A 21719-nucleotide genomic window follows, 5' to 3' on the forward strand; every position below is an offset into this window, starting at 1 on the left:
TGAAAGTGTGAAGTGTTCATGATCATCATCGTGCTGGAAGCAGGTCTCGGGGCATGCTCGGCGATTTGTTCATTAGCCAATCAGAACAAGGCAATGCTCGATCTCATTTCGAGTCTCGTTCACTGCTGCTGCTCCTATGGGCAAATGGTCGGCCTTGCAGGTTCATCATGTCGTTTGTACGGCAGATCCATGCAATGGCATCCGTGCTACTACCACAAAGCGACGTATAAGCCCATGCCATCGCCTGCGTTTTCCTGAGAGCGAGACCGTGGCATTGCGCTGCCACTCCCAACGTGCCTTTCATGGAGAGCATAGCATCGCAAAATTGGCACAATGCTTTCGCCGCAGCTTTCAGGAAGCGAGTGGCTTCCGAGCTCTTGAAGCATCCTCTGGCCGAGCTCAAGCGATCGTATAGCATACCCGGCGACGCCATAGCGGGACTCTTGCTCAGTTTTCGAGCTCGCGGAGGTGCTGCCGACGATCCTCTCCTGTTCCGTTATACTAGATTATTTCTCGATGAGAGATACATCAGTACTAGCGATATCTTGTCTGCGCTACTGGCACGTACCACCATTCTCGAGTCTCGACTTGGAAGCGAACATAATGCTGTGGCGTCTGGCCTTCCCAGCTGCGAGGAGCGTATGTTCAATCTTCTGGCGGAAATTCACATGGCCCAGAACATGACAGTCACGAGAGTGCAGCTGTACAAGACCGTACAGGCTATTGTGAAATGGCTGCTTGTTATTAGCGAACACCAATACAATCGCCAGGTCGAAAGTGCTGGCCTTGATCCTCTGGATGTGCACTTGTTCAGCATGTACGAGACATTAGCTTCTCTCACCATAGCCATATTCGGTCAAGCTAGCTTCAGACAAGTGACCGCGCAACCATGGTGGGAGAAAAGGCGACCCATTGTGGTACGAGGAATGCAGAACTTTGATGCTCAAGTCCTACAGCCAATGCATTCGCAATTCAGTGGTCGTTTGGCCGCAATGACAGCGATTCCACCTTTCGTTGATACAGACGCGAGTGGGCGTCCGGTGGTCAGCCCCGAATTCATCCTACAATACATCTCGCAGGACATCACAATTACTCCCTCGCCTTCCAGAGCAGGTCTCTACATCTGGCTTCACGCCTGCCTGTACGCCAGACCCATGACAGATGATCTCGCAGTGCTCAGCTACCTGCAGAATCGATACACCGGCGATAACCAGTCACTGACATTGCAGCTCATACATGCCGCTTTCGATGTGCTCACGAGCCACTTAGTGCGCGGCGGCCAACCTCACGAGGTACTCCTTATTAGGTCGTTCATCTGTAACAAGCTGCCTGTGCTGCTCTCAATGCTAGCTACCTTCACCGGTCACGGAACAATCGAGGTATGCATTCAGAACGCTTTTCTGGCTGTGGCGATGGATCCGATACCACCCATCAGTGCCGGTTCTTCTGACGCGACCGACACGCTTCGCCGTGCGAGACTGGATTTTCTACACGCTTGCGTAATGCACGGTGTGGCCACCGAATCAATTGTCAATGCCGTCGTCCAAGGAATCTCGACTACAATACCCAAAGTTGTTAAGTACAGCAAGGATGGCCTGACGAGTCAGTGCACGAATAACATAGGTCGACTCGAGTCACTTGTACGTGAACTCCCAAGTATGCATGGGAACGCTGCAGCCATATCTCTTTGCATTGTTGATTTAGTTGGCAACCTATGCGCCAATAAGGATACGATGTCATTGAAGACTGTATGCAACGCATTGGTGAAACGAGTCCCAGATATAGACATAGTGCTGCAACACACGCAGCCTGCTATGTTGCTCCTGCCTCTGTGTACTGTACTCAATGATTGGGTACATGACCAAGACCAGAGCGAGTTCACTCCAGCGTATGAGGAATATGCTGCTGTCTTCCTGTTTACTCTTGCTGTGCTGCATCGGTATGGCCTGCAGACCAGAGACATCGGATTTGTTGCAAATGAAGAACTATCCCACCTTCTGAATGGGCAGATATCTGGCACGACCTCATCTGAACTTGATACTGATCGGAGCCAGCAACTTGGCAGATGGCTGGACGGTCTCTTTGCGACTGATGATCAAGGTGAGACTGGTGGCATAGGGGACGAAGTGATGCGGCGATGTCCGCCACAAGCATTCTACAACCTGGTACCTACGCTTCTGGAGCAGAGCGTCCTTGCATGTCGCCTTGGTCAACTCCCAGTCACCACTTTCAAGAGTGGATTGGAGCTCCTGTTAGAGCCGTTCCTGCTACCTTCCTTGGTGGTCGGCCTGCTATGGGTTGCTGAGCATTCCTGGGAGGATCACGACGACGTGGACATCCTGCTACAGATCCTGGACAAATTGCTAAGGCTCTCAAGCACTGCGGTCGAGACACAGACAATGCATAAAGCTGTGCTCGATATTGTCGCTGAGCCACTGGCATGCTCATTAGAGGACCTTGTACGCAGACGGCCAGACAAAGCCGCCGCGAGTGGCATGCTGACTTTACTCCGGCAGCGTGCGGATACTACAAGGTGTGGAGAAAGCAGCAAGTCCACTTACGATCAGTGGGCTAAAGAACAGAGCATGGACATGCACCTTCGGGCCATTGTCCGTGACATGACAACGTGGGCGGCGAAGACTACACCAGCTCCACCACCGCACTACGATCCACGTATACTGCACGCGGTGATAAGCACACATGGCGAGAGTCACGCTCTTGAATCGATTGCGACTGAGATCCAGCAAATTCCGTATGCCAACCGGCCGGCATCTTTGGACGTTGCCACCAGCTTGCTGAGCTCTCCCGACACTGCTTCCATTACGTTGCGACACCAGCTGCACATGCTGGTGAACAACACACAAGCACTCTTGGACATGCCCGCTGTCCGCGCCACCACGCTTGTACAACTCAGTCGTAGCGTCGAAGCACAACTGGCAGTCCAGCAGCTCGAAGTGCCTGTCAATCTGCCCGTACAGCAATCCACAGATCAGATTATGCAGGAGCTTGGTATGGCGGACCCATCCGCGGCTCCACTAGACGTTCATGCCGATGAAGGCCACAACGAGCCAATAAACCTGAGCGACGCTGATCTTACTGCAGCGCTGGGCCCAGGTGTTGGACTAGATGTCAATCTCCTACAGCCTCTACCGAATCTTGGAATCAATGCTATGCAGGTTGACGAGTCTCAAGACTTCTTCGCTGACCTGGACATGAGCCTGGCTCAGCAGCAAGCATCGTCGCAACTGCCAGTTCAGGATACTACCATGTCGACACTGGGGACGTCCAACCAGGAGGATGATATTTTCGCTGACCTGGACATGGGTGGCGGACTGGGCGATCTCGACTTCAACTTCTCCTGAGACGATATCCGATCCCTGTTTGCAAACACAGCGCTTGAAAGAGGTTCATGAGAAGCTATTGTGCATCCATCATCGGGTGCAGCCGTGCGATGTCGCTCGCCTCGGCGAAATCGAAATCGTACGGACCTGGTGGCGGGGTCATATGGTCGTAGGACTTCAAAGCATAAGCAGTGTATCATAATCTGACAGAGAACAACATGCCTTACAAACTTAAAGATAGGAACGTACTCGTCACAGGAGGCTCCCGGTCAGTCAAATCAGATATGACGGGTGGATTCAGCATACTGAAAGCCAGATAGTGGCCTGGGAGCAGAGATATCTCGACGATTCGCGGCGGAAGGATGCAATATAGCTATCAATTATGCAAACAACGAGTCGCCAGCTAAGGATCTCGCGAAGGAGATCGAATCGTCGTATCACGTCAAGACCCTGATCGTCAAAGGCGACTGTGGCGTTATGGCAGACTGCCGAAATTGCATACACGAAACGATCAAGGCTTTCGGCAGCATCGAAGGCATCGTGGGCAACGCTGGCTGGACCAAGTTCACGAACTTCAATGATCTCGACGCCATGACTGAGGAAGAGTGGGATAAATGTTACGCAGTGAATGTCAAAGGCATGCATGCACTTGCCAAGGAAGCATTGCCAACCTTCAACAAGAACGCTGAAGGAGGGTTCTTCATCATCACGTCTTCGATCGCTGCAAAGTCCCTTGGCGGAAGCAGTATGGCCTACTCTGTCACGAAGGCTGCACAAGTCCACCTCATGAAGTGCCTGGCTAAGGTTTGCGGCGAGAAGGCTCGCATTAATGCTGTGTTACCCGGCCTTCTTCTGACTGATTGGGGCAATCTGTACGGACCTGAGAGGATAGCAGGTCTCAAAGACGCCGCTGCACTCAAGAAGGAGGTATATGATGTCCCTACAGAACGTCACCATACGCATTGACTGACAGAGTGCTAGACCGAACTTGGAGATTGTGCAGATGCCTATATCATGTTAGCCAAGAACACTTCGATTACTGGGCAGAACATTCACGTTGGTATGTTAGAAACAGTCGGACCAAGATGTCGACCGTACTGACACTGATACAGACTCTGGCCTGGCGATACAACATCTGTAGCTACCCTTCACGCAGCTATCCAGAAAGTCCTAGTTCTGATGCTCTCTCTTCTTTCTTCGTCGCTGTTTGCCGAATGGGTCTCGCCTTTGAACACGACAAGCACTATGCTAGTTCCTGATATCTTTAGTCTTCATCGTCTCTATCAAATTATCCAGATTGCTGGACACCTGACAATTGCCCTCACAACATCCTTAACGAAGCCATAAACACAGCCTTGTCTTGCGAATCATCAGCTGGACAGTCTAACTCAGAACAAGATAATTGTCATCCAATATGAGCCGCACGACTTAGAAGTCCATCACGGAATTGATCTTGCGCGGACGCCGATGGTTCAGGACGTCGAGCTCGCTGTCGACGCGCATACAAGATTCGCCAGCAACTCCATCACCCACTCCATCAAGAGAAGCAGAATTCAGATTTCATGACGACCGTCCAGCCTACAGCTACCAAGGCAAGCGAAGGAAGAAAATGGTCAAAAAAACCATAGTCAAAAGGACGCCCTAAACAGGATAGATTGGTCAAGCATGATGAGTCTTTCGGGAACTCTATGTCTAGTCCAGGTCGAGCTACGAAGCTGATGCCCGAGGCCAACGGAGATACAGTGGATCGTGAATGGTCTACGGTATGGCATATTTGAAGTGGCTCGGTTGGTAAAGAGAGAGAGCTTAGGACTTCCTTGTCTCGTACAACGACAAGTACGGAGCCCTGGGCTCTTGACATGCCCTGACCAGCAATCTATCGATCATACACTAGCCGAAGCAGGATTACACATTGGCCAACCAGCCTGCTTCTATATCTCCCAGTTCTCGCAATCGTACAACCCCTTAGACACCGTGCTAAAACTAACCCATACTGACATCGCCATCCCCATCCATAGCCTGCTCAGCCTGGCCAGCCTTCTTAAAAACGCCATTGACATGCCCATTCGCCTTAGCAACCTTCTTCCCTGCCGTCCCAACATCTTTCGCGAGCTCGCGCTCCTTCTCATTCCAATATGCCTTTTCCTCCGTATCCGCCTCAACCGCGCTCTTAGCATCCGCTTCACATTTTTTGATCCAGTCGTCCAGCGCATGGTCGGCGACCAAATTCTGCAGTGTCTCATCTTGCATCACATTGTCCGCCAAGATCGGATCCAGCAAGTCGCGGTCAGAGAAACGATGAGCGAGATGTTCAGCTCTGCATCCGGCGTCCAAACACTCTGATGGCTCAAGAATTCGGATGTTGCAGTCCGATTGCGCGAGGAGGGCTTTGTCGTGAAGACTGTGGATTGTAAGCCAAGCGGCAGTGTCACGCAGCATTGCCTGGCTCTCAGCATTGCCTTTCTTCTTATGAGCAGCGATGATGGGTTTCCAGTCGTCGTGCGTGTAGCACCGCTTCCAGATCAATTGAAGTAAGAGTTCGAAATGGGACTGTTCTAGCGTTGATGCTGCGGCGTCGAGGGCTTGCAATGCGAGGAAGAATTCGGCACCGTCGAGGTTGGTGTCTGGTCGTTCGTGGTCATCTAGGATGAGTGTATTCATCAGAGTCAAAGCGTCGATGAGCTCGTCCAGGCTGAGAACTTCGTGCTGTAGCACACGTTCGACGAGCGTTCGCAGCAAGTATTGGAGCGAGGAGAGTCTAAACGAGTCATTGCCTAGAGTCTCCATCACCAGTTTGATCTCGGCTTCCTTATCCAGTGCATTCGTGCCTTGAGAGGCCACGTGACCGTACAGTCTGGCTTGAATGTCCACGATACGCAACTCGCGCTCTGGCTGAGCGACTGCCGCCTCTAAACTTTGATCCAGCTGGCTAAGGCCCTCTTGTGCAGCGAGGAGAGCAAGCTTACTCATACTAGCTTCGACCTTCTTAGCCCACATGTCCGTCTCTCGCTCCACAGCCATATCGTTAAGCACGACGCCAGCTTGAGTATAGTCCTCGACAGTGGTGATATCGTTGATCCAGCAGATCTTGGCACGACTAGGATCAGCGCGCAGATATCTAGTCAGCGCCTGTTTCCACTTCTCCTGCGCCTCGCCGAGCATCTCGCCCGCACGACTGCCCGAAAGCGCCTCGTCGAAGAAAGCGTTCGCCCATTCCTCACCGAATTTGTCGAAGTACCGTCCAATGCGTTCAATCATCTGGTTCATCATCTCGTCGCAGACCTCGCGCTCCGCGACAGTCATGTGAGGATTTGCTTCGAGCTCGTCTTCATAGTATTGTGTTTCGCCGACTACCAATTCCGTCAAAGTCTGCATGTCTCTATACTTCTCAGCCAGTTGCATGCCTGCTTCAGCAGCACCGATGCTAGCCAAGGCCCTGAATTGTACATGACGTTCATGGTCGTAGGACTGCTGCAAATCCTGTGCAGCCTGTTGGTCTAGCTGTGACGGTCGCGCAGCCATAAACTTGATGCGCTCCTGGCATGCCAAGCAACAGATGTGTATGAGGCCCGGATTGGCGTCTGTGACCTGCTTGATGAGATCTGAAGGTACTACGTCGGTCTCGTAGTGACTCTTCGCCAGATCGCGGGAGTAAGTCGGTATCCTGCGACTGCAGCGAAGCATATCGTCGGAGGAGGTCCAGAAGCCAGGAAGCCCTGCATAATCCGAGCTTTTGCTGAGAACACCATCTCCCACGAAATTGGCCTCGATACCATAGACATGTGCATTCTCAGCACGGAAGGCGTATACGGTCCCAAGAGCTGTCGCCCAGACCTCACCAATCTCGAGAACGTACTGCAACACTTCTTCGGGAGGGTCTGATTTGTTCTTCATTAGATCTTCGAGCATACGCCGTGTTTGCACCAAAAGTGTATCGATGTTGGCAAGATCATAAATAAGTGTTGCACGCACGAGATCCTCGTCAACGGCATTGGCGCGTTGACTCCGGTCCTTGACAGCTTCAAAGTACTCGCACAGTCGATCCAAGGCATTTGGAGGCCTGTCAGCCTCAGCGGGTCTGTTTGATTCGTAGACCTTCCAGATTGCTTGAGCAGCTGCAACTTTCTCTGCGTCCCATAAGAGTCGCCATAATCCAGACAAGGGCAGACTCGGACAGCTTCGGCGAATGTGCGCGATAAGTGCACGCAATGCTTTGGCCTTGTTGTCTAGATGAGCATCCATTACCGTAGGCGATGTCGATATGAATGCAGAAGTCGAGCACAGGATCTCATTGCTCACCTCCAGAGCAGCAGCCTCGACTTCTTCAGCTGTGTACGCGTTGTCTGTTCGCTGAGTAAAGTCTAGAATATTCTCTTGCATGGCGCCGAAGAATACAGCCTGCTCGATCTTGCTCTTGACAGGCATGCGTGAGCGCTCCACATCTCTACTAGGGTCATTCGCGGTTAGTCGCACGAGTCCGGCACTCTTGACAAATGCAAGAATAGAGGAATGGCCGTTTCGCGAGTCGTCGCTGGCAGCATCGAGTACAGCAAGATTGCGGTCGCCTTGCAGGTACACAGCGTCTTCGAAGGAATCAGGTGCGACATACGATGCTTCGTGCAATTGTGCGTTGGGGTCGTCCGTGGTGTCTTGACTTGGTACTGCTGCCAGAACCAAAGCGTCCCCAAACGCAATGTACACTGTGTGGCCAGGGCCTGGAACCAAAAGCCTAGGTCTCTCGGTTGTCGCTATAGCACGATAGCTCTCGATGCTAGATAAACGAGCGATCTTGATGTCGTCGGCAACCATATAGAGTTGTGCAAGGTAGTAGTCTCGACTGTTTGGTGGTCCCATGCAAAGTAACAGCCAGAGATGTGCCGGCCGTGTAGCGCCGATCGTTGCGATCTCGTTGCCCTTAGCCGCTGGCTCCTTATCCGCAATAACGAAGTCGAGCGCAGTCAAGCTGTCTATGCTGCCCTGCAATTCTGCCGCCATGAAGTTCTTCATCTCATCAGCCAACGCTGCTCGGAAATCTACTGTAGCCTTGAAATCGTATCGTCCAGTCCAGTCCACGTCCCATATCTGTAGCTCGCAGCGCTCCGTCACTGACATAACCTGCATCTGACCTCTAGTATCCAAAGCTCTTGTCCGCACAGCCGCGACATCTCTCTTCCAGGAGCCAGCATACCAGCCCTTGATACTACCAAAAAGACCAATGTTGGAGTCTTCAGCGCGAAGAGGTTGAGTGAAGATCCTAGCCTTGCCTTGAGCGTCACGTAACGTGAGCTGTACGATCCGGCCAGATGAAAGTGTAAGGATGAAGCCAGCATGTTCCGCGGGCGTCACATCGACGACGCTCTCAGTGAGTGAGAAGCCAGTGATGGTCCCTTCGACACCAGCTCTTCGTTCCTGAAAGAGACCAAGAGAAGCTGCGCGCTCGATGGACTCGAAGAAGGTGACTCTACCGCTTGTCGCAGAGATCAACACCAATCCAACATCGGCACCAGCTGTCCCTGGCACCAGAGCCCCGAAGGGTAGTGTCTCGCTAGCTCTAGCCGGGAATGGCACATCGAACACCCGAGCGTTGCTGACAGTCGTGTGTGCGTTGTAGTCCCAGACATAAGCCTTCTCGCGCGTCACAGCCAATGCCAGATGCTGATGCGAGGTTTGCGTCGGAGCCAAAATACTCCCGCGATACTTGAGGCCATCCTTTCGCAGCTCTTTCGGGGTTGATGGCAGAAGCTTTGCACTGTAGATTTTGTTCTGTGTCAACACTGTCGCGCCATCGCCTTTCAACGACCGATGCTTGAGCGTTCCAGTCTTTCGTCCGCCGCGCACTGGTAAGTCTAGGTCATAAACAGGTGTGCTCTCTTTTCTGCCTCGACCTCGCGTGCCCCGGCTGCCTCGAGGGTGTCCAGTACCGACCACATTATGCACTGCCTCATTCGCTTCTTCAGGTCTCTCTATCGATGGTCTCGGCGCATATGTCTCCTCACTGAGCTTGCTTCTTTTCCTCCTCGGTGCCGTCTTCAGACTATCCGCATCACTCTGTCGTTGTCTTCGTCGCGGGTTGCGTGCGGTGGTGCTCCTGAGTGTGCGCTCAGTGCTCGGCTCCGGTGTCTGCGATGCCGACATGCTCGCCGTCTGTTATAGCACGGTACAGTCCTGCTGTCGACAAACGCACGAGGGAACAAGGATTATCTGGTTGCTGATGGAATGTTTACTCTCGCGTGTCTGGATGCGGAGAGAGCTGCTTAAACATTTAAGGTTTTGGTAAAACAACGCCTAACCGAGAGAGAGCCAAGAGCTCGTCAACGGACGTGAAATGGGAGACAGACGTGTAGGATCATAAATTAATACATGTTTCTATAGAAGGACTCGTAGCTCATTCGAATAGGGAGCGAGCGTGTCTTCTGCAGGCTATAGTCGTAGATGTGCCACCAGCAATCATACCATCATGAATTACAGCTGCACATCGTTGTTCAATAGCCTGACCTCCTCTCCCGGCTTGAATGCAGGGAGTCCGATGTACGGGCAACCATCGCATCTGAAAGCATCGCCCAGAGCGCAGTTACCACACGAGCCAACCTTGCCCTTGACTGTAAAGTCGACCTCGTTGAGATCCGTCGCAGACAGCTTAGCAAGATTCGAGTCGGCGTTGACGCGCTTCGTTTTGTCTTCGGCATCGAGGCGCTCAGCGAGACCGCATGTGCAGTCTTTGCAAGCTCGTCGTCGCTTGGTGTTAGGTTTGCACGCATCGGCTAATAAGGGCGTTAGCAGCGTACCAACAGGCCTATGATCAATCAGGCGGTACTCACGAATTATTATGGGCTTCATCCTATCCTCCTCTGTTAATAGAGTATCAGGATCGATCTGGCCGGCAGCCTCCAGCTCCGCATCATCTGGTATCTCCATATCGTCATCCTCATCATAGCCATTACCATCATCGAAGCCACCATCGAAGTCGTCATTCGCGTCGACGAAGCCTACGCCAGCAGGTGTTGATCTTACGACACTGCCATTGCCTTGTACCAGCGATGCGCTACCACTTGATATATCCTCACTCTTCCTCTTCGCAGTCACCGAGGCTTCTGTGGCGTTCAGCGGTACAGCTGCTGCATTCGCCTTCTTCTTCTTACCAAAGCTCAATGTGACGGTCTGCGCGCCGCCACCACTCTCAGGCTTCACCATCCCATCTCCTCCGCCAGCAGCCAGTCCTGCCAGAATAGCCTCAGTCTGTTCCGACGCATTCGCCCCGCCGAAGCTCCCATCCTGTGACCGTAGCCTCCCGCCAGGCTTCATACTCTCCACCAATTTCTGCATCGCCTGTCGATCCAGTAATCGTGAGCTTTCACTGCGCGACCCGTCAACGTCTGTAAGGAGGAGTACGACATCGTATGTGGCCGTGGGAAGTGCGACGAGACCCATGGCGAGCCTATCGAGCATCTGTATGTCAGTCGCACTACGGTCGTAGGCGGCAGCGACATTGGTAAGGGCCTGAGGATGGGACGATACTGAAGGCGGGGCGAGGAGGAGTGTCCGTTGGCCTGAGACGGACTTGGTGGGAGCTGGTGCGGAGGGCATTTCAAAGTCGGGCGTATTGTCTATCATCACTGCTGGAGCCATGGCGATGGTGGTGGAAATACTTGAGAGGTGATGAGGGTCGGATCGTGGACGAATAAGACTGGCAACGATAATGTTTGCTTTCAAATCATAGTCACCAAAAAGCACGCGCCGTTCTCGGCATTGGTGGGATGGATCTTATCTTGATCTGATTAGCCTTAGATTCTTGCGCGAAAAGACATTACATTTCGCCTGCACTTCTCCGTCAGGAAAACTGCCCAAAAGATAATTTTGCGATCGATCGTGAGCTGATAGCGTCGTCTGACGTATGCTCAAATTACTGTGAGCCTCTACATGATGTGGTCCGTCCCAGCAATACCTCCACGCCGAAGAAGCCGCTCAGGCCAATGGCGTTCCGAAATGCAAGCACGCATGGACCCCTGTCAATGTACCTGCAGCAAAACGTGCCTCGAAGCTCACCATCAACTCCATCGATCTCCAAGCTCTCCTCATCCTTAACCACTGCCGGTGACGATACGATGTAGCATTCATGCAGCGACCTGCGCTAGCGACAGGTCTGCGGCTGCCAGCATATAAGGTCGTTGCCCTCTCTTTCCTCGGCATGGTCACTGTCCAGCTCGCCGTGCAAACCATCATGCGCTACTCCCAGTCTACCCCATCGCTGTTCGCGGGATTATCCTACCTGTCTGCTGCTGTTGTCGAGGCACAAGGTGGATACTATGGCTCTGCTCCGCCTGCGACGTCGTGCAATGCCAGCAACACCACTGTGGATCTGAGCTGGCATGCTCCTGTCAAGTCCAACATCAATGATCTGGCGGGAGTGATCAATGGTACCGGCATTTATGGCTTCGTCTTCAACACCAGCCAAGGCCCGCTCAATACCTATGACTGGTGCAACATGCCGCATACGAATGTCAAGACCTATCCCAAGGTCAATGACAGCAGTCACAAGCTGGAATATGTGGAGGTCATCCATCGCCACCACAAGCGAACCCCATATGCGGCCAACACCTTCCCAACAGAGGGCTATGCATGGTAAGTGAATTTGATGATACACTCTGCGGTATGTGCTAATTGGAGGGCGCGTAGGGATTGCTCTGACGAGGGTCTGTTTTATGGCGGTAAGCCCATCAACCCGTATGGTAACAGCTCGGTGAGCAGTTACTGGCAGGTCTACACATCACCTTCCAATCCTCTCGTTCCGGAAGGCTTCAATGGCACCTGTCAGTTCCCACAGATCACTCGTGGCGGACTGGACGACAGCCACCAGCACGGCGTGGATTTGAAGGCCGTCTACAGTGGCATGCTCGGCTTCATCCCAGAGCAATATAATCCCAACCTCGTCTCTTACCGTGTGACAAACAACGTCATTACCTCACAAGTTGCTAGCATGCTCATCGCAGGCATGTACCCGAATCGTGCCAGCAAGGACACTCCGCTCCTCATCCAGCCTGCCAGCATTGACTCCCTTGAACCAGTCTACACCTGCACAGCCGCTAGTCGCTTATTCAGCTCTTATGGTTCCGGCTCTTCCTCACCAGCATGGAAGATTCACCTCAACGATGCAGCAAGTCTGTATACTCGCCTGGATGCCCTCTCTGGCGTTAACCCAAACGCAAGCGGGTGGCACATGTCTTTCGACCACTACTTTGACAATCTAAGTGCACGTCTATGCCACAACAAGCCGCTTCCTTGCAACATCGTCAACACAACCGACTGCGTCACCGAAGCCGAAGCTGAAGAGGTCTTCCGTCTAGGAGAGTATGAGTACAGCTTTATCTACCGCGACAGCAACCAGTCCCTGCCTGCCAGCGTGGGAAGCTACGGCATCTGGATTGCTGAGCTCACCCAGAACCTGAGACATGCCATGGGCCAAGGACCGTCTAGTGTGAACGCCACATCCCAACAGATCCGCTACAGACACAACGTAGCTCACGACGGCTCGATCTCTCGCCTGCTGGCTATTCTGCAGATCGAACGAATGGTCTGGCCAGGCATGGGCTCGGAAGTTATCTTTGAGCTGTATAGCAAGAACGGCTGTTACTTCTTGCGTGTGTTGTGGGGAGGTCAGATCATGAACTCGAGCAATCCTTCGCTGGGTCGTCTGGATATGGTGCCTATCAGCACGATCTTGGCATACTTTGATGGATTAGTCGGTGTTGGTGCGAGCAAGATTCCAGGCATCTGTCAGACGCCGGCCTGTGCTAGTAATGGCGAGGGATGTGCGTAGAGATAGTCGTCAGATATCGTGGCTGCTGTGCAAATATTGTCCTTTGTCACGACTCGTTCTCGTTTGTTACGAGCACTACCTGGCTCTACCAAACATCAATTCGTAGTATGAGTAGCCTGCGAACTCAGTCCCGCCAGCTGACAAAAGCTCCATCAATCTCTTGATACTTGACTATGGTCCTAAGGAGGTCATATAGCCTGCACAAACCAGTGGGTCTCTGGGACATTGTCCGCTTTCGGCAATTACGACATCGCTCTTGCCTTGGCGTTGGCATTGGCTTCACCACAAGTCCACTTCGCAACACAAATATGTTCTTTCCTTTTGTACACTTCTTGAGATGCGTCCAGCGATATGGTTATGGCTGATCGCCGTCTCCTGCGGACTCAGCCATGCATCGCAGACACCTCACGAGCAGCGACCACTGACACCAGCTTCTGGCAAGCAACCTAATATCGTCCTTTTCTTGAGCGATGACCAGGACTTATGGATGCAGTCATGGCAATACATGCCTCGACTTATGGAGCATATCTCTCAGCCTGGCCTTAGCTTCCGGAACCATCATTGCACAAATGCTCTATGCTGTCCTTCTCGCGTAAGCCTCTGGACTGGAAAGGCAGCACATAACACCAATGTGACTGACGTCAATCCTCCTCACGGTCAGTCATCCTGACAAAATGATCGATAGGGAAACTCCGTGCCAGATTTTGTGCTCATCCAGATCATCACAGGTGGGTACCCCAAGTTCGCCTCCCAAGGTTTCAATTCTGCGTACCTTCCTATCTGGCTGAAAGAAGCAGGTTATGATACCTACTACATCGGCAAGCTTTTCAATGCCCAGACTGTGGACAACTACCACTCTCCTCATGCCGCTGGCTGGACCGCATCCGAATTCCTCCTTGACCCTTTCACATATGAGTATCTCAATGCTACACTTCAACGGAATGAAGGCGAGACACATTTCGATCCTGTCAGCTACGAGGGGCAATATAGTACCGATATCGTTGCTGAGAAGGCCTATGGCTTTTTGCAAGACGGGCTGAAAGGCTTTGAGCAGGATGGCAAACCTTTCTTTCTTGTGGTAGCTCCCATTGCACCGCATACTAATGTGCACTTCAACGAGCACATCGATGGCAACTTTAGTGAGAATTCAGTCGTACAGTCGCCACCTGTGTCTGCTCAAAGGCACGAGCATCTTTTCGAGGACGTCGTCGTTCCAAGGAGTCCACACTTTAATCCTGATGAGGTATGCCCACTCACCAATATCATCCTCCCGGGACATGCTAACGTGGCACAGCCAAATGGTGTATCGTGGATCTCGAGGCTTCCAAAGCAGAACTCCACAAATGTTGACTCCAACGACATCCATTACAGACGAAGGTTACAATCACTCCAAGCCGTGGACGAGATGGTCGACGGTGTTGTGACCCGGATGAGCAAGGCTGAGATTTTGGACGACAGCTTCGTGATCTACACTACTGTACGTTTAGCTCAAGTCAAAGACCAGCATACAGGCTTGTGTTTCAATACTGAACATAATGCAGGACAATGGCTACCACATCGGCCAACATCGGCTACAGCCAGGCAAGCAGTGCGCCTTTCGAGAGGACGTCAACATACCACTCTTCATTCGTGGTCCAGGAGTATTGAATGGCATCACCTCGATCTATTCATCCCATATCGACCTGGCACCCACTATCATGAAGCTTGCCCATGCCGAATTGCCGTCAGGGACTGTAGTGGGTGATTTTGACGGCCAGCCTGTACCACTCACTTACGAGGACTTCGACGAGCACAACGATACCGTACAATCTGAGCACATGGATGTAGAGATGTGGGGCATCATAATGTCAGAGGGTAATTATGGAAGCGTGCTATATCCTAATCATACTTATAAAGCTCTACGCCTGGCTGGAAACGACTACTCCTTTCTGTATACTGTGTGGTGTAGTGGCGAGCATGAGCTATACGACCTGACGGTGAGTACTGAGTCGACCAGAAATTGATTCTTGCTGACCACCATGTCCTCCTAGAACGACATGTATGAAATGCACAACCTCTACCAACTCGGTCACTCCACACTCTTCACCTTCAACGGCAGCAGCCATGAAGCTACGGATAAATTGCATTTCGCGACGCCTGACGATTTCCCGAACGTTAGTCTCCTGAGCTCCTTCACAGCCAACAGTTCGCTCACGCTATCATCAAATCCTGCCACTCTTTCACGTATCATCGCTCGTCTCGACACTCTGCTGGTGGTCTTGAAACTATGCAAGGGTCGGCAGTGTACTCACCCCTGGGAAGTCCTCCATCCAGATGGCAGTGTCAAGGACTTACACGCTGCTCTGGATGAAAAGTACGATCTTTTCTACGAAGTCGAGCAAGAGCGCGTGAGGTTCGACAAGTGCGAGACGGGGTACATCAAGGAGGTTGAAGGGCCGGGCGGCGTGAAGACATGGGATGGCGAGCTGAGGGGAGGTGCTAGATGGCAGGACTTGACGTGAGACATGCGGCTGGAGGTGAATGGTGTCCAGTTGCAACTCTGCGAGAGTGTCACGCTCGAAGGTCTAGTCGCCCCTGAGTGGAAGCATGACCAGATTCGATGTGCACGTGAGTACTTACCGGGTGAACACGGCGCAACGTCCTGACAACACAGCCGCATCTTACGGTGAATAATCAATTACCACTCACTGCAGGTCCCTGTTGTTTATCAATTCGTCATACAAGCACGTGTCCGCCTTGAAGCTTCCTCGAAAGGTACATAAGTCATATCTCGTCCTCCAAACAAATATCTCTACGAACAAAAATTCTCGAGCATTCCTAAAGCCTCCACTAACACCGGCATCAATCATCCATCAAAAAAAATACCCCAACACAACCCACAACCAGTTCATCACAAAGTCGCTATCATGGTCCTCCTCAACGTCCCCCTCTTCGTCCTCGCCATCACGGTCGACTTCATCCACGCACTCGCCACTGTAAGTCATGACTCACACCTTCATATTATCAAATCCCATTTTCCCCGACGCTAACACCAAAGCCCAGCCGCCTCTTCACCATCCCACTACTGGCCTCTCCGAAGTGACCGGCTGGACCCACTTCCTCAACGCCTCCGCCCCCTTGATCAACACAACCCAAGACTTCTACGAACTCAGCGACCTCCACAACGGCACCATCCGCATCGATCGCGTCAACGGCCACAGCATCGTCATCGAGCACGTCTCCCGCGCCCAGATCGCCACCTTGGCTCCGGGTAGCCCACTCGATGTCATGGCTGAGAGCGTCTTTCCTGACCTCCAAGTCGATAAGGCCGCTCTTAAGGAGTCTTTGACAGGTGCTGCGGACTTGATTGAGGGTTTCGAGGATGGGAGCTTGACGTATCAGCCGTTGGCTGAGAAGAACGGTGGGAGTGTTGTAACGGGTGGGGTCTCTAAGATCCTGATTGACAGTGGCAAGGTCGAGGGCGACAGTTCGCTGGTGGCGGAGGAGAAGATTGCTGGTAAGTCTAACATTCTCTTGAAAGTCCTTGTCTTGCTCGCTCTGGTTTGTCGTCTTCTGCATCTCTTACTCCTTTGCCGAAATATATTCCCTCTTCTAGACTGCTATCTATCTGGTCTCATCCTCGGACCGCATATCTCTACCCGGCTCAGGACTACTGGATCGGCCCAAGGACCTGCTACAAATGATCTGCAGACTCACTGTACAACTGGCAAGGACCACTCTACCTCCTACAAGGCCCTCCGCGAGTCCAATTGTGACGTCTACCTCGTCGTTAGTAGCTGCACCTTGGCCACCAAGCCAGAACCCTGCGGCAGCCGAATTTGCGTCTTCTTCGCCTGCGTCCCCAACTAGCGGACATTCGAAAGCAAAAACACAAGCCCGAAACAAAAGGCTAACGAGGCTCTCCCGTCCCTCTAGGCCCCAGTCCCCAACCATATCTGCGGCGTCTGTGCCGTCCTAGGAAGCTGCACCATCCACTTCAACGGCGGCCGAGTGTGCCAGAAAACCATCTGCCTGCTCATAAACTGCATCGGGGTTTAAAAGTCTACCAGCCCAAGAGATACATACATACATATATACATGTACCCACCAACCGCCACGGAAATGGAAAGGCTAATGCTGCGACTTGGTGTCTCTCCTTAGGGCCCCTCGAGTACATCTGCGGCAGCTGCGTCGTCCTCGCCACCTGCTGGAGTCCCCTTCAGTGGAAGCCAGGAATGTCAGAGCACAATCTGCATGGGCACCACTTGCGTCGGCGTCTAAACACACACTTCCCACCCAACCGGCGTCTGATCACTGCACTACACAACCACGAAAATCCACGGGACTCGGACAGCTAGGCTAACACAGAGTGTTTGTTCGTTACTTAGGTCCAGTCAACCGGGTCTGCGAAACGTGCATGGTCTCAGGCTGGTGCATGTTACCTTTCAAGGAACGAAGGGTGCGGCGGCAGTAATGTCTGTGTGGGGATTGTTTGTGTGCTTGTTTGAGGGCGCACAACAACAAACACAGGGGCGTAAAAGCGGCAGTCCCTTTTCCTTCCGCTTCTCGCAAGTCAACATTGTATGCGTTAGCTTTCATTTCATTCCTCAAGACGTCGGCCGCGGGCTTCCCGACCTCCTCGACCCTGGGCGTCCCGACCTCCTCGACCCTTCCCCTTCTTCTACCGCTCATTTTTCGAAATCAGCTTTCGTTTTCGATCTCACCTTTTTCATCTCACACACAGCTCCATCTAGTGCTCGCTCAAACGGGCGACTGCGCCGACAAGCCATCTCGAGAATTGATCCTAACGAGGCATATCTAGGTCCCGTCGAGCACGTCTGCGGCGGCTGCATCGTGGTGGGATCCTGCAGCTGGCAGTCCAACGGCTGTACATCATTCTGCGTTGGCTTGGTGTGTGTGGCTACGTAGTCTGTTGCGATCTCTACGGGTATCTGGGAAGGATCCGGTCGAGGGGCTGGATGATGGGCTCGGATGTCCTCGTATCCACGAGGTCGGTAGCCAGGGGGGGTGGAGGGAAAGGATGGGCGGAACCTCGTGTTTCGCTTCCTGGTCGCTTTCGCTGGGTCGGGTGGGTTTTGGGGGAGGGCAGGTATTATGGGATGGATTAATAGATATGTACACATGCAGTCCTTCATACCTCGTCTACCCATCCCTACCCACCTCAACATACAACAACGCGCCATACCAAAAACCCTACCATCCCACAGCCCATCCCATCACCCCAACACCGCGGCCAGAATGATAATCGTCAACACCACGACCAAAATCACCAACAAACAACACGCCTTCCCCCTCGCGCTCCTCTGATGTCTCGACGCGGTCCGTAACTGCCCATCCGCATTCTGCGTATCATCCCGTGTTTGCACCACATTCGCATCGATCAGATCCAATTGCCCCCCCTGTTCATGAACCATGTGCGCCACATCACGGAACAACTCATTCAGTTCCCCGACGCTCTGCTCGATGTTGCGGATCTCGGATTCGCGTTCTATAATCAACGATTCCTGGAAATCGACCTCGGATTGGTCGGCTAAGCGTGGTTGCTGCAATTGCGCCTGACTCTGCTGTCCTTGATCCGTAGTAGCCGTGCCTTCAGTATTACTCGGATCAGAATCCAACGCCGCCTTGGCAGCCGAAGCAGTGGCCCGCTGCTTCTCCAACGCCTGCCGCTGCAAACCCTGAAACTCGGTCAAGGACGCCTTGAACTCCTGGTTCAGTTTTCCCTGGGTGTACTTCTGGCTCGGCCCGACATCGTGCCAACTATTCACTTTCCGCAAACCCTCGCCGATGTCCTTGAAGCCCTCGCTCGTGCTCTCGAGGAGTTCGGTGACGCGTTCCCGGACCCGGTCGGTTTCGCGGCGGGTGCCTAGTAGGGCGATTTGGTTGGAGAGTTTGGAGATGCTCGAGGTGAGGCTGAAGAGTTTGTCGCTGAGTTGGGTGGTGTAGTTTTGGAAGTCTGGGTCGTCGGCGTATTCGGGGTCGTCGGAGCGGCGGTAGGTCGTCGGTTGCGATTCGAGGTTGGAGCTGTCGGCGAAGGACATTTTGATTGAGGATTGGTTGGGAAGATGTCTTTGAGTCTTTGAGTCTTTGAGAGGATATTATGTGAATGATGATGCCTTGGGAGATGCGGCGATGCGGCGATGCGGCGATGCGCATGGCCAAAGGACGTACGGAGGCATTCCGCACTATGTGTTTACTTCACATGCAATGAGTGTTGTATCGTTCGCATGTCCAACACAAAACTCCCACTGACCTTCTATGATGTTACTGACATGGCGACGATGACCTCGACCTCAACCACCACCCAAACCCGGCCGCCATCCAACCCAACGGCGCCATCCTACAAGAACTTCCTCACACCCCTCCTACATCGACGCTTCACCCATGCCGCCCTGCTGGTGCTAGGACAATGCTACATCTACGCCGTCCTCTTCTCCCCCTCACACAAATTACTATGGAAGCTTCTACCGCTTGGCCTGACAGGTCTACGTACCTTTCTGCTCTTCATACCCGCTCTTGCAGTCTTCATCATCCGTGTAATGAATATGCATATCGGAGAGCGAACGACGACCAGCGGACTGGAGACGGTGGTTCAGAAGGTCCTTGATACAAGAGCCTGGGCGACTGTCTTCTGGTACGTCTTCAGCGCCTGGTTTTATGGAGAGGTCTACATCTGGAGTAGGACGAAAGAGGCGAATCTGGGCTGGATCGATTATGGCAGGAGCTATGAGAGGCCGAAGGTGAATGAGAACCCGGTGGCCCTCAGGAGTGTCTACATCCTGCTTGCTATTGCGCAGGCTGTCTTGCACCTTTGGCGAGACTATGATATGGTAGCAATCGAGGAGACGGAGGCTAGGGAGAGCAAGCAGACGGCGGAGTCGCAGATCCCTGGACCCTTGACACTACTCATGCTCCAAGCACAACCCCTCGCTGGCCGGCTCGTGAAGCTCTCCTTTCCCGGCAGCATCTTCAGCGCCGTCGTCTACCTCTTCATCGTGCGCCACACCGTCTGGAACTGGCTAGCCTATCCCGTCGCAAAACTAATGCTAGGCCGCGAACTACCCGGTAACGACGGCCCCTCGGCGATCAGCGGGCCCATGCAACTCTTCTGGCAAGCCGGCACCTCCATCACAATGCTCATCGCCTTATGGGAAATCAGCAACGCCATCTTCAGCATCTACGTCGCCCAATTACCCTTGAAACGAGGCCAAACCCTAACAGCCGAGATCAAAGACGCCGGCGGCCGCGTCATAAGCAAGAGCGCCGACCCGAACGGCAGTCTTATAAGAGGCTTGAAAGCGAAGAAAGACATCCCGCGCTCCTTTGCCTTCTGGGAGCTCCACCTCATCGTCACCTGGTACGAGACGCGAAGAAAAAGCATCTTCGCCGAAGTCGACCGGGTCGGCGGCTCAAGCTGGTCTCAAATCAGCACCCACTGCCTCGACGAGATCATCGCAATCTCCACCCGCATCCAGCGCTCCCAGGAACCAACGGAATACCAGAACAAGATGTCCGCCGCCGACCTCCAGCGTCAACAGCAGCAACAACTCGTCGCTTCACAGCAGCAGAAAAGCCACGGTCTACCCAAAATCGCCCAACAACAAGTCCACAACGACCGCGCCATCCTCCAACAACCAGCTGGAAAACAAGATCCAACCAACACCGTCGGCGCCCTCGCCCGCTCCCTCGGCCAGAGTCCCGCCCAAACAAACCCCATGGTCCAACTCAGCCGGCAAGCCCTCACCTACAGCCTCGAGCGCACCCACGCATCCCAAACCCTCAGCCCTTCAGGCCTGCAGGGAAATCTCCAGCAATACATCCTCCAATTCCTCCGCAGCCCCGCCGGCGAACCCTTGCGCCGAACCTTCGGCTCCCAAGTCCGAGCCGTGGTCTTAGGGGTGCCCTATAGCAACGGTGCGAACATTCTCCATGCCTCGCGCGCACTAGTGGGTTTAGCGACGGCGAGTCTGAGGGAAGATCCCTTTGGCCTCGTGGCGAAATCTCTCCCCCAAATCCTGAGGACATACACGGCTGTTATCTTGTCTATACGGAATTTCATCGCGACGCTACGGCCGCATTGGAGCGATGTGCTGTTTGATGAACGGGAGCGGGATTTATGGGGTGGTGGTGGGGATGCGAAGGGCGGTTCCGGGTTGGGGTTGGAGGGGGTGAGGGAAGTGATGGAGGGTTTGTGCTTGGGATTGGAGGAGTTGGTGTTGGGGTTTGGGGAGTTTGCGGGACAGTTGGGAATTTCACGGGCGGAGTTGAGGGGGGCGAGGGAGGCGGTTGCGGTGGGGAAGCGGAAAGAGATGACGGATCAGCAGGAGGAGGGGAAGAGATGAGGGGGTGCGGGTTTATTGGGTTTGTGTGATTTGTATGGGCTAAGCTACATGTGAGAAAGAAAACCCGTCCCGGATTTTCATACATTCTGGCGAACCACCCCTGATACAGAGGTTTTCTAGCTCGGAGACCGATGGATGCTCGTTCCAGCCACCAAGGATTCTAGGCTATCGGTCGTTCCTTTCTCCAAACCCCCCCTTTGACCCACCCTCCCTGCTCTGCCT

General features: G+C 53.2%; 8 protein-coding genes across 8 annotated transcripts; 5 read left to right on the forward strand and 3 right to left on the reverse strand.

Annotated features, from left to right (window-relative positions):
• Nucleotides 1-302: 302 nt before the first annotated feature.
• On the forward strand, nt 303-3362 carry LTS14_004716 (uncharacterized protein; the record flags this gene model as incomplete). Its single annotated transcript, XM_064837416.1, has 2 exons — nt 303-1656; nt 1705-3362. The coding sequence occupies 2 exons, from the start codon at nt 303-305 to the stop codon at nt 3360-3362; spliced, it is 3012 nt and encodes a 1003-aa protein (XP_064694739.1).
• A 197-nt stretch (nt 3363-3559) lies between these two features.
• LTS14_004717 (uncharacterized protein) lies at nt 3560-4482 on the forward strand (the record flags this gene model as incomplete). Its single annotated transcript, XM_064837417.1, has 4 exons — nt 3560-3609; nt 3662-4268; nt 4323-4401; nt 4454-4482. The coding sequence occupies 4 exons, from the start codon at nt 3560-3562 to the stop codon at nt 4480-4482; spliced, it is 765 nt and encodes a 254-aa protein (XP_064694740.1).
• Nucleotides 4483-5324: 842 nt separating this feature from the next.
• LTS14_004718 (uncharacterized protein) lies at nt 5325-9476 on the reverse strand (the record flags this gene model as incomplete). Its single annotated transcript, XM_064837418.1, has 1 exon — nt 5325-9476. One exon carries the CDS (start codon nt 9474-9476, stop codon nt 5325-5327), a length of 4152 nt encoding a protein of 1383 aa, XP_064694741.1.
• A 327-nt stretch (nt 9477-9803) lies between these two features.
• On the reverse strand, nt 9804-10967 carry DRE2 (electron carrier; the record flags this gene model as incomplete). Its single annotated transcript, XM_064837419.1, has 2 exons — nt 9804-10102; nt 10160-10967. The coding sequence occupies 2 exons, from the start codon at nt 10965-10967 to the stop codon at nt 9804-9806; spliced, it is 1107 nt and encodes a 368-aa protein (XP_064694742.1).
• Nucleotides 10968-11526: 559 nt separating this feature from the next.
• LTS14_004720 (uncharacterized protein) lies at nt 11527-15656 on the forward strand (the record flags this gene model as incomplete). Its single annotated transcript, XM_064837420.1, has 6 exons — nt 11527-11960; nt 12015-13147; nt 13857-14398; nt 14450-14632; nt 14697-15131; nt 15186-15656. The coding sequence occupies 6 exons, from the start codon at nt 11527-11529 to the stop codon at nt 15654-15656; spliced, it is 3198 nt and encodes a 1065-aa protein (XP_064694743.1).
• A 405-nt stretch (nt 15657-16061) lies between these two features.
• LTS14_004721 (uncharacterized protein) lies at nt 16062-17004 on the forward strand (the record flags this gene model as incomplete). Its single annotated transcript, XM_064837421.1, has 3 exons — nt 16062-16130; nt 16198-16651; nt 16751-17004. 3 exons carry the CDS (start codon nt 16062-16064, stop codon nt 17002-17004), a joined length of 777 nt encoding a protein of 258 aa, XP_064694744.1.
• A 1367-nt stretch (nt 17005-18371) lies between these two features.
• On the reverse strand, nt 18372-19334 carry PEP12 (SNAP receptor; the record flags this gene model as incomplete). The annotated part of the gene is made up of 2 exons (XM_064837422.1): nt 18372-19179; nt 19327-19334. 2 exons carry the CDS (start codon nt 19332-19334, stop codon nt 18372-18374), a joined length of 816 nt encoding a protein of 271 aa, XP_064694745.1.
• A 93-nt stretch (nt 19335-19427) lies between these two features.
• LTS14_004723 (uncharacterized protein) lies at nt 19428-21497 on the forward strand (the record flags this gene model as incomplete). The annotated part of the gene is made up of 1 exon (XM_064837423.1): nt 19428-21497. One exon carries the CDS (start codon nt 19428-19430, stop codon nt 21495-21497), a length of 2070 nt encoding a protein of 689 aa, XP_064694746.1.
• Between the last annotated feature and the right edge of the window lie 222 nt (nt 21498-21719).

The sequence above is a fragment of the Recurvomyces mirabilis genome (assembly GCF_035927965.1).
Source record: "Recurvomyces mirabilis strain CCFEE 5264 chromosome Unknown scaffold_11, whole genome shotgun sequence".
Lineage (NCBI taxonomy): Eukaryota > Fungi > Ascomycota > Dothideomycetes > Mycosphaerellales > Teratosphaeriaceae > Recurvomyces > Recurvomyces mirabilis.